The sequence below is a fragment of the Solea solea genome, chromosome 3 (genome assembly GCF_958295425.1).
Source record: "Solea solea chromosome 3, fSolSol10.1, whole genome shotgun sequence".
In the NCBI taxonomy this organism is placed as follows: domain Eukaryota; kingdom Metazoa; phylum Chordata; class Actinopteri; order Pleuronectiformes; family Soleidae; genus Solea; species Solea solea.
The window spans coordinates 22,262,410-22,274,237 of NC_081136.1; the positions used below are offsets into that span (position 1 = coordinate 22,262,410).

The 11,828-nt window shown below is 38.1% G+C and overlaps 2 protein-coding genes across 4 annotated transcripts in view; both read left to right on the forward strand.

Moving 5' to 3' along the window:
• The first annotated feature begins 203 nt into the window (after positions 1–203).
• On the forward strand, positions 204–8,107 carry asb13a.1 (ankyrin repeat and SOCS box containing 13a, tandem duplicate 1). 2 transcript variants are annotated; one of them, XM_058625462.1, is made up of 6 exons: positions 204–274; positions 2,131–2,318; positions 4,529–4,685; positions 4,762–4,896; positions 6,868–7,059; positions 7,140–8,107. In XM_058625462.1, the coding sequence occupies exons 1-6, from the start codon at positions 208–210 to the stop codon at positions 7,295–7,297; spliced, it is 897 nt and encodes a 298-aa protein (XP_058481445.1). In that variant the 5' UTR covers positions 204–207; the 3' UTR covers positions 7,298–8,107. The 2 variants fall into 2 exon arrangements, with proteins under 2 accessions (XP_058481445.1, XP_058481446.1); XM_058625463.1 differs by having other exon boundaries at positions 6,868–7,048.
• Positions 8,108–8,202: 95 nt separating this feature from the next.
• LOC131456994 (ankyrin repeat and SOCS box protein 13-like) overlaps positions 8,203–11,828 on the forward strand; it is a 44,509-nt gene continuing 40,883 nt past the window's right edge. For both annotated transcript variants that reach the window (XR_009239963.1, XM_058625723.1), the window contains exons 1-5: positions 8,203–8,339; positions 9,760–9,947; positions 10,220–10,376; positions 10,488–10,622; positions 11,319–11,510. Coding sequence is in view for 1 of the 2 variants with exons in the window: in XM_058625723.1 (XP_058481706.1) it covers positions 8,297–8,339; positions 9,760–9,947; positions 10,220–10,376; positions 10,488–10,622; positions 11,319–11,510 (715 nt within the window). In the remaining variant the exon portion in view is untranslated. The remainder of the gene's footprint in view (positions 8,340–9,759; positions 9,948–10,219; positions 10,377–10,487; positions 10,623–11,318; positions 11,511–11,828) is intronic.

Consider the following 11,828-nt stretch of genomic DNA (forward strand, 5'->3'; position numbering starts at 1 on the left):
TATAATAAAGTATCAATGCAAGATCCTTTAACAGCAGGACAATTCGTAAACATGCTATATTTGACGCCACAGTATGACGTATGACAAACGGCACTGACCATGTTCTCGGATAAACTACAGCTCCCACAATCCCCTACGGTCTTTCCTCCGTCACACACCAAAGGCCTTCAGTGCTCGTCCTCTCCGGGTCGCGCCCTCTGCCGACGTATGGTGGCATTACAGCAGTCCAACATGGAGGTGACTGCAGCTCGCCGTTCGTTTCTTTGCGACATTGGTGAGTCAGCGAAAGTTGCAGCTGCCTGCTTACAGTGCTGTTGTGTCATAATGTCACATTAGTAAACGTATTTATATACACACTCATGCAAACCCATACGATATACGCATTTAACCCGTCAAATAGTGAAGCGACACAGTACACGACATTATAGCAACACTGTTTAGTTCCTATTGTAGTATTTGCACATGTTTTGCGCGTGTGTAATATGTGTTGTAATTGTTTATATGGCCACGCATGGGCAAAAATACCTGTATGTTAAAATAAAATACCGAAATACCCAACCAATATTTGCATCAAAATAAACTAGAGGATACATCAAAATCAAATTCTGTATTTTTGTATTCAAAATACTAAAAATATTTTCCCACCCTAGGGCAGTTGTATAATTTTCCTAATCAATTAAGATACTCAGAAGCCAATAATTATGACATGATCAATAAGTTCTCATTTTAAATGTGCTACAAACACTTTGAGGAAGGAAGTGGCCTTTGTCAAGTTGTTGACACCAGAGCACTAAACCATTTGAAACAATAGAAAACAGACACAAATTCAAAGTCTCGACAAGATCAATTACTATAAGTCAAGTGCGTTGATGAAAGCTTGTGACTTGCTCAGTGTGTTGATATGAGTGATCTTTAAGTCCAGGCAAATTGAAGTGGGCACCAAGCACCACATCATCCACTCTGTGTTGTTTCAAAGACAGTATTTTAAAATTGAAAAATACACGACACTGATGTATTACAAAATATGAAGGCCTTTTAATCAGTGAACTACATTACAAATCATTAAATAATAGTTTGTACGTGAAATACATGTATGGCATAATCTCGCTTCTACTGCTGTCAAAACCAGAACCTTAACCTTAACCTAACCTCATCCAACCATACAACATGTCTCCACTTAAAAATGTTACGTTACGGGGACTTGTTTTTGTCCCCATTTGGAAGAGATGTCCCGATAATGTGACTGTGTAAACAGATTTAGGTCCCCACAACAGGTCTGTGTGTGTTGTTCTTATTCTTATTAGCTCCTTCATTTGCACCGCCAAACCAAAGCATTATCCCTAACCTTAACCATAACAAGCGTTAGCATAGAAACACATAGAAACAGAGAAATGCACAGAAAGACACACACATTTACAGACTCTGTATTGACTTCCATTCATTTCCATTCATCCTAAACACACACGGTACTGTACACACAGAGGACTCAGCATTCCCAATTGTATTTAGTGGCGAGTTAATATAAATATAAAACTACATCACTTCTAAATTAAGAAATAGTATAATATAGCAACATTTATTTTTTTTTTACCAGCAAAAATAAGCTGGGACAAAATGTCCTCAGTCCATAAGAAAAAGGTTTGTATTGCTATTGTTATTTCAAGACTATAGGCATATTAAAGACAGCAGTAAATAATGTCCACTACAAAGACCTGGGACAGACACTGCACACGAGCGTTGGTGTTCATATATATATATATACACTATAATATATTGTATCATAATCTTGGCTAAACCCATCAGATTTGATACAAATACAGTTGAAAATCCTTTGTATTCCTTCGCCACAGGCACATGTGCTATGTTTCCATTGAGGGGAACAGTTCATTCATGTTGTTCAGTGATAGTTCTACTCAAAAATGACTCTGCATCGTGTTTTTTTAATTGTATCATTTTGCATGCATGTCTGCTTATGACATAACAACATGTTCATATTTGTTTCTTTAAATTATCCAAAATGTCCAATTAATTCTCATTAATTCCCATGGAAAGTTTCCAATTTGGAATAATTTGATACCAGGGATTTTCCAGCCCTTTGCAACCCTAAACTTTAGTTTTGTTGGTGAGAAGGTTTCTGGGCAGACCACACTGCCCTGCACATGGCCGCCTCTCAGGGCAGAGTGCTACAGCTGAAGCAGCTGATTGAGGGCGGAGCCTCAGTCAACATGGTAACGGTGGACAACATCACTCCTCTCCATGAGGCCTGTCTGCGGGGTCACCTGACGTGTGCGCGGCTGCTGCTGGAGGCCGGAGCTCAGGTGGGGATCAAACCTACAACTGCTCTCTGGTAATATCCAGAAATCAGTTTTTGATGTGGGGGATATCATTTATGGGGGGGGGGGGGGGGAGTTCAATTGAAAACATCTTTGTGTGTGTACAACATTAAGAACCTTCTGTGTCTCGATATGTATGTGAAACTGTGGAGTTAGTACGGCGCTAAAGCAAATGTTCAAGCAATGAACCAGTTCAAAAATATGTTTTTCACCAGGTATAAGAAGGAAGAAGGCCTTCGATGGGTCTCAAATTAATTTTTTTCACATATTATTTAGGTGTATTTTTGTTTTTTGAGTGGGGGATTGCACAACTGTATATAAGAAGCAATTTGTAACCACAATGCAAATTAAGTCAATTTATAAAGATTAGTTATTCAACAGTGGGGAAGGGGTTGACACCTAAGGCTCAAAATGTCTGCCTGGACTTTTTTTTTTGCTTATTTTAACCATAAAAGGGCCAGAAAGTGTCCTGTGAGTAAGTGTTTTTGCCCATTTTCAATATATTATTTACAATTTACTGCATGTTAAAATTTGTATGCGAACATCTATGACGGAGTATTAGGGACACATTGAGGAAAAAGACTTAAAGTTGTAAATTTACTAGATTAAAGTCATAATTTTACGAGATTAAAGTCGTAATTTTACAAGATTAAAGTCGTACATTTACGAGAATAAAGTCTTAATTTACGAGAATAAAATCGTAAATTTACGAGATTAAACTCCTGAGAATAAAGTCTTAATTTACGAGATTAAAGTCCTAAATTTACGAGAATAAAGTCTTAATTTACGAGATTAAAGTCCTAAATTTACGAGAATAAAGTCTTAATTTACGAGATTAAAGTCCTAAATTTACGAGAATAAAGTGGTACATTTACGAGAGAATAAAGTCGTAAATTTACGAGATTAAAGCCGTGAGAATAAAGTCTTCATTTACGAGATTAAAGTCCTAAATTTACGAGAATAAAGTCGTAATATTCGAAAATGTTTTTTTTAGAAGATGCATAAGGTGTTGGGGTCTCTCCAGGTTTACTGATTGAGTATCAGTGGGATTGTTTCTTGAGAAAGCAGGAAACCCCTTTGAATGGCCCGCTGATGCATCCACCGATAACCCTGCAGTGGACCAGTTGCAGCGATTTACTTTTCAAAGTCCTGATACTTTTGACAATGTGATGCTGATGTGCCAAAAGTATCTCCTTGTTTGTGAAACCTATAGTACAATTCCACAAAATGCTCCACAGCCCTCATTTTAACAACGCTCCTCTTCTAAAACAACAGGTTAGAATATTACGACTTTATTTGTCGTAAATGTATGACTTTGTTCTCAAAGTCTGTGAAATATTTTTTTTCTCATCGTGACCCTAGTACTCTATCGAAAACATCAGATTTTGCATGTTAAATTTGAAAATTGAACAGTATAAATCATATTTTAAAAGTAATTTGTTTAAATGTCCAGAAACAGGCCAAAAAATGTATATTATGTTTTATTATGTAAATAAGTTTAGGTTTCTTCCTTTTGGGACTTTTTTTGTTTCATATAGTGTGTGGAGTGAGAAAAAGGATTTTAATCTATTAAAGAAATCTGGATATCTTTAGATATATTCAGATATCTAAATAGTGTTAAGCTCAGATTTTGGTTTTATTTTGGCGTTGACCATTTGCACATCTGTTCTAAGTTTTTAAAAAGTCATTAAACTGGTTTAATTCATATGTTCACGATCACTCCACTTAGTGCTTCCCTTTGAATACCAAAGTGCAAATTAATAGTAGGCTGCTTTTGTGATTTTACTTCCCTCTGAGGTTAAAAAAAACAAAACAAGAGTGACACTGGATTGGTGTAAATAACACAACTATAATCAATATAACACTGATTGAACTTAGTTTTCCTTTACCTTTCTAAGCAGTTTTGGGTGTCTCTTCCGTCTTTCTCAGAACTGTCACCTGATGTTAGGTGGTGACGTGCCTTACACAACAACAGCTGATAAGGCTCCCCCCTCGACCCTTATGTGGAGGATAACGTGGTAGAAAATGACTGTTTCTGTTCAAGACAACCAAATCAAGGCAGAATGATAATATCAGCACCTAATATCAGAATCTTTAGAGCTGATGCTAATTCTTATGTGGCCTCTCTGGTCTTGGTCATGTCTTGGTCTCAGTTAGTCTTGACTATAACACTAAATGACAGTATTTCCTTCAAGGTGGATGTACGCACCATCCACGGCAGCACCCCTCTCTGTCACGCCTGTAGCTCCGGCAGCCTGGAGTGTGCCGAGCTGCTGCTGGAGCATGGAGCCAACGTTAACCCGTCCCTCACAGCTCTGACCGCCTCACCACTGCATGAAGCCTGCATCCACGGTAACGCACGTGAGCGGCAGTTCAGACAGTCATGTTCTAATATCACTGTGAATACAACTCCTTTCACTTCCCTCAGGTAATGTCGAGGTGGCGAGGTTGATGATAGCCAGCGGTGCCCAGCTGGAGGCGTACGATGTCCACTTTGGTCCACCGCTCCACATCGCATGTGCTAAAGGACGTGTGGACTGTGTCAGGGAGCTGCTTATTGCAGGTCAGAGGATCATTTTGAGTAGAACCAGCCCAACTCCTAAAAACTAAACAATTGCTAAGGAACTCTGTGACCACTAAGGGCCCCCCAATTTGAATTCTCTCACCTGACAACATTTTATCAATGTCAATTGTACATGTATGGAATATGTCAACAGCATAAATAGAAATGCTGGTCACATCCTTCATAGGGGCATAAAAACATGAACTTGAAAAACACAAAAAAGATTACTTGAATGGAGTGGGATATTTTTAATTTTCCAATTATCAAGGAATAGGAAAAAACAGTTTTTATATTCTACTCCATCTATCTATAAGTTCCAGGAACGTCTGTCTGTGTGTGGGTGTGTGTGTGCGGGTATTACTAATGTTGTGGGGACCTAAAACTGTTTACACAGTCACATTATGGGGACTTGTCTTCCTTGTGGGGACAAAAATCAAGTCCCCACAACGTTAATGACTACATTTTAAGGTGAAGATATGTTTTAAGGTTATTTTCCATATTCTGAACGTTTGCTGTGTAATAGCAACAATTAGCACTCAAACACACCAAACCAACAATTATGAAAAACACACACAAAAACAGATTTTGCAAGGGAACTGCACTAGTTACTCCAATCACATGATTTGGCTGCATTGCATTCTGGTCTGTTAGTGTGTAGAAATGAGTCCTTGTGTGTCTTTAATGATGTATTTCTTAACTGTGGGCGTGGTGAACGTCAGCACAGACTGACGGCTGTAAAAGCAGCCCTTTGTTCTTTGTATCCAAGAGAAGAAAAGAACTACAGCAGAGTCGATGTTCTGTAACTGTGTGCTCAAGAAAAGGATGTGCATGTGAGCAAAATAGGTCAAAGAATACAGACAATTAGGCCAGGGGTGTCAAACTGGTGGCCCGGGGGCCACATGTGGCCCTCCAATCGATTACATGCGGCCCGCCCACCACTGTGCTGAGGCACATCTAACACTGAGGTGATGAAATATAGACAGAATATAAGACTATATGTATATGTAGAAATATTATTGTTATAATAGTAATAAGACATTTGGTTGTAATCATTGCTTTATTAAATGTATTACTCTCAACATTGAATTACATATATTTAAGCTGTTTTAATTACAGTTATCCTCGTCATTATTTATTTCTCCGTTTTTTTGCATCATAAATGTGTTTTTATTGTGAAGTATACGTCATTTTATAACAAAACAAGCACTTTTACTTTGCAATTCCGTCTAATATTATAATGAATATCGTATATTGCCCACCTACTACTAAATAGTTGGTATTTTCCACTTTTTTTCTCTAGACCGGCCCACTCTTGACCAGACTAGATGCTCATTTGCCCCCAGGTCATTTGAGTTTGACACATAAGAATCAACTCCCATTTTAAAGCCTCAAGATTTGTTGTACTGTGTTGTCAATGGAACCGGTGTCCATTCACATGTGTCGCACTATGTTGTCTATTTTCCTGTGAATGAAGACTCAAACTAGCAATTGAGGCCATTAAATCCTCAGGGAATGTTTACTGACGTTATATATAAAGTGGGAAGTGAAAGTAAAAAGCTAATTTTCCAATTTTCTTCTATTCAAACAGCTTTTTTAAAACCAGCTGAGTTGCCTATGTATTACATTCTTATTTTCAATTTAGCTTCAAAAAATATGTCCCTTTTTTTTATATATGATCTATGGAAATAACACTGTGTTAGGGTGGATCTACAAAAAACATGGAGATGTTGTCTGTGAATCTACAGTTTCACCATTAGATATGACTAATTCTTACACACTAAACCTTCCAAATTCTAAACGCAACAGGTGGCCAAGATCTGTGTTTTGCTAGTGAGGTTCTAAATCCCGGCTGCAGAGTTCTAGCCAATCCGGAGGACAGAGAACTTTATATTTGAACACGAATCTACACAGTGATGAGAGAGTGAAGAACTGCATCCACGTAATTTCATATACTTCGTATAATTCTCGCAGGTGCAAATGTGAATTCAGTGAAGTTCCACGAGACAGCGTTACACCATGCGGCGCAAATCGACAGCGTGGACATGATCGAGCTGCTGATAGAGTTTGGAGCCAACGTGCAAGCCAGTGACAACGTGGATAGAAAACCTGTGGACTACACCATGCCTGCGACCCCTTCACACTCCTGCCTTCTGTATTACCAAAGTAAATTCTCAAGTTTGTGTCTGAATGACAGTTAGAGAAGATGACGTTGTTCATCATCACACCCTCTGTCCACTCCTCAGGTCACCCTCTGAGTCTTCAGCAGCTGTGTAGGATCACGGTGAGGAAGACGCTGGGCACCAGAGCCTCAGAGGCCATAGGTCAGCTGACCGTATCCCGCCGCATCCACAGCTACCTGCAGTACTGTGACCATCCCATATCACCACAGAGCAACACATGAGTGGATTCCTTCACTGGCATTAGAGACTGGTGTTTTATAACATTTGATTTATTTTATTTTATTTTTTTTAAAGTGATAGTTCAGGTTTTTTGAAGTGTAGTCGTTTGAGGTACTGACACCTCATCAGTGCTGTCTTTGCTGAGTGTGCTGTCAGTGACATACTGAGACATACTGTCGATGCTTCCTCTCACTGAAATCATTGCCTGCTTAAGTCTGTAGTCACCTCCGCACCAACAGCCCTGTGAGCTAAAAACACTGATTTTCTTTGGTATGGGAGAGTAAGAGGTTTACAAACTGCTTCTCAGTGCTGACGGCACACTTGCTTAAGTCAGGTTCTGCAAACTACATCAGCTTTATTCAGCGACTGGAGGTTGTCAAATGCGTCAGTGGCACGACTAGGACCTTGTGGATCTCTCACACCAGAACGTTGGCGATGAAAATGATTGCTTATCGTCAGGGAGAGGTTTGTTTCTTTCAGCTTTACTGAGGTGAACTATCAAATATGGAATGTAACAATATGAAAACATGCAAAAACAGACAAACATGCAAACAAGCACTTATTCAAATCACATTGTACAAAGGGGGTATAGGTGAAATAATAAATATTATGATATGGGACAAATTGAACATAAAGAAGTTGGACAGACTGGACAGACTGCTCAAAATTATTGTGGGTCAAATGTTCTAAATTTAGTCCAACAAAAAAACTTAACTATTCCTTTAAATTATATTAATCAAAACAATATCAGTTTAATTATATAAAGTGGTTATTCTGATATTATAATTATAATTCTGATAATAAATGTTGCATTCCTTTCAAGAGAGTCCAGTTTCCCTTTTCATTGTAAAACCTACAAATCCCAAGATCCTCTTTGGCTGTCAGGTGTACCACGTGACTCCGGCTGCACGTGGTGTAAACGCTGTCAGGACGTGGTTGTTTACCAACGTCAGTGTGCTTTAGCACGGCTAATATACGACGTGTTTAAGACACAGCGGAGGATGGAAATTGAAAACAGTCACGCATATTTCATCGGGGACATTGGTAAGTACGTGAAATAGGAACAACATGGCCGTTTTTTTTTTTTTTACATTTTGACCCAGTTTGCCGGCGAGCTAATGTGTCAGCGAGCGGCAGTGTAAATAGTTGTCAGTTATTATCCCGTGTGTTATTCTCAATTTTCTGCTGCTGAAGAGGATTTTCACTCATAGCATTGTTGTAAGACTTTTCTAATAGACCGTTTTGACAACGCAGACTATAGAAAGCAAAACGCTATTTTTGCTTTGTTGAAAATTAATTCTGGTTCCCTTATTTTATTAGATATTTAAACCTACAACCTCTTGGCATTTCTGTTGTAAACATTACACCGAGTGGCACTGTTTCTGCACCGCAGACATTTTGACAAAAATCACAGGTGTATTTAATCAAAGGAATGATGGCCAAGTTTCAGGGTGCACGCTGTCACACTGCCCTGATTGACATTATATCATTATGTATAAATATTTATATATATATATATATATATATATAATGTATGTGTGTATATATATATATATATATATATACATATATACATACATAATGATATAATGTCAATATATATAAAATTGATATTAATATATATATATAATATTAACATATATATATATATATCATTATTATTAATTTGCGGTCCACTTTTCTCTCTTTCTAAAACAATAGACATATTTAAACTTTAAGTTTAAAGAAAAAAGTGTTGAGTGGCTTGCAAGGATTAAATGAGTTATTATACATCCACTGAACTCTTTGCCTGGTACACCTGCTTTATAATTCAAATAACTCATATGTCAATCACATGACAGAAGCTGGAGTATTTCAGAATGCTGCTGATCTAGTGCAATGTTCACACACAACTGTCTGTAGTGTTTACAGACAAGAGGTCAGGGGAGAATGATCGAACTGGTTTGAAATGATAGAAAGGCAACGGTAACTAAAAAAATAAATCGTTACAACCACCAAAATAAGACGAAGACTATCTCTGAATAGAAACAAAGCAGCAGGAGACCACTCCTGAGTGAGTGTTGAAAAATCAAAACACAAGAACAAGGTGAATATGTTAAAAAAGGAAAGAGAGAAAATAATTTCTGTTACCCAAAAAAACCCAAAAAATGGAGAAGGCACATGAGCAACCAGGGTTGCTCATGTGTCTTGGAGTGTCATCATACTCAAAAGGTAAATCCAGATCATGACAAAAACTCATAGTCATTTAATCATTGGATTATAATAACCTCTATTCATAGAAACATCTGTCAACTTAACTTTAAACCGCATAACTATTTGGTTACGGTGTTTAAAGACATTTTGCCATTACATTTCAAATTGAGATTTTGATTAGGAAATGTTAAATTGTTCAAGAGTTTCAGTCATACTGCTGATTTTTTGTTTTAAATACATGTATAGTATATGTATGAGTGTTCTGCTGCAGGCAGCTGGTCGGAGAGAACAGAGGTGCACAAAGCGGCCTACCTCGGCCAGGTCTCCCAGCTGCAGCACCTCATTCAAAGCGGCGCTTCAGTCAATGTGGTGGCAGTGGATTCCATCACACCCCTGCACGAGGCCTGCGTCCGTGGCCAGGCCCAGTGTGTGAGGCTGCTTCTGGAGGCGGGAGCCCAGGTAAATTTTACCTGATGTAACATTTGTCTGGAAAAAAAGATTAAAAATCAAACAAACCTAACACAGGAAATGTTTTTTTACACATGAGGTAGTGGAAAGTTAGTGGATCGATAAGATGCATTTATTAAAATTATCCAGCTTACATTAAGAGTCCGTGAACAGATAAATAAGAAAACTAAACAAATTGGGACGGTGGAAGGACGTTAAAGTGATTTTGTTTTTAGGTTTAAGTGACAAATGGAGGGAATGAGTAGTGTGTCTATGTGTATCAGGTGGATGCGAGGAATGTGGACGGCAGCACTCCGCTGTGTGAAGCGAGTTCAGCCGGAAGTCTGGAGTGTGTGAAAATCTTGCTGGATCACGGTGCCAAGGCCAACCCCGCTCTCACCTCACGCACAGCCTCACCTCTCCACGAGGCCTGCATGGGAGGTGAGTGTGTGCCTCAGTTCACCTCAAGAGTGTTGAAGTGTCCAATGGAATCATGTTCACTATTTCTCTTGTCTGATGTTAATTCTCATGAGCCACAAAACTTCATTCCAGGTAACTCGGACTGTGTTAAGCTCCTGGTTGCCACAGGAGCTTCTTTGGAGGCGTACGACCTTTACTATGGCACCCCGCTACATGTAGCTTGTGTGAACAAGAAGACAGACTGCGTTAAAGTGCTGCTTAATGCAGGTGAGTGAAGTTTGATCAGTCACTTGCTTGTACTCAGAAGTTTTTCTAGGTTTTATTATATTTTATATATTAAAATAGTGCTGTATATTTTTTTATTTATTTATTGATATTTTTATGATTCTGTAAAGTTTACTGCCTTTTGTTATTTAACCATCTGTAACCCTCTGTTAAAAGATATTTTTATTCTCACTGACACAGAAAAATGTAATAAACTAAAAAATGGATGTGCGACATGAAATGAACGACAGTTCCTATCTTTAAGATGTAATTGTTTCATTAGTGTATAGTAATTCATATTTTAGTACCATGCCAAAGCTATAATATAGTGAATATTTACTTACCAATCTTAAAATGACAAGTTCCTTAAATATCTTGTTCTGTCCACAAAAATATTCAGTTTACTGTCAAAAGAAACTAGAACATGTTCATATTTTTGAAGCTGAAATCAAAGAACTAATTTGTAATTAATAAAACACCCAAATAAATTAAGTGATCATTTAAATCGTTGATGATTAATTTAGTAGGTGATTAATTATGAATACATTTTTTTATTTGTTGTAGCCTTACCTACAAGGGAACCAATACAACACTGATGGTGTTACTTTTCTTTTACCATTATACTGTGTATTCAGTTTAAGACTAAAACCTTTACATTTCAGCTTGAATTACTGACATATCCTTATCCATAACATGCAGGTGCTAAAGTGAATTCTGCCAGGTTCCATGAAACTCCACTGCACCACGCTGCTAAAAACATGCAGCTGGGGATGATTGAGACGCTGGTGGTGTTCGGGGCCAACATCCACGCCAGAGATCAGCAGGACAGGAAACCAGTGGACTACACAACACCAGGATCTCCCTCCGCCACCTGCCTCAAGTTCTATGAGAGTAGGTGATTCTTAAAAGTCAGCACTGCATGTTAAACACAGGTTATTCTTCTTAAAGCAGCCAGGTTTTGTGTAGTTGGTTTTGCACTCTAGTTCAGTGCCAATGTAGCACCAGCAGGTGGCAAGCAAGGCAAATTTTTCACCTCCAAAAAATATATAGAGCAGTTTCCCATTGTAATTCATGATGTAAAATGTGTCCAAATGTGTGTGTATAATATAATTATCCTGACTACTTCTACTGCCAGTTTTGAAACCCAATTTTTTGACTATATTTTGACTATTTTGAGTATAAAATAGTTTGACTATATAAACCAGTGTT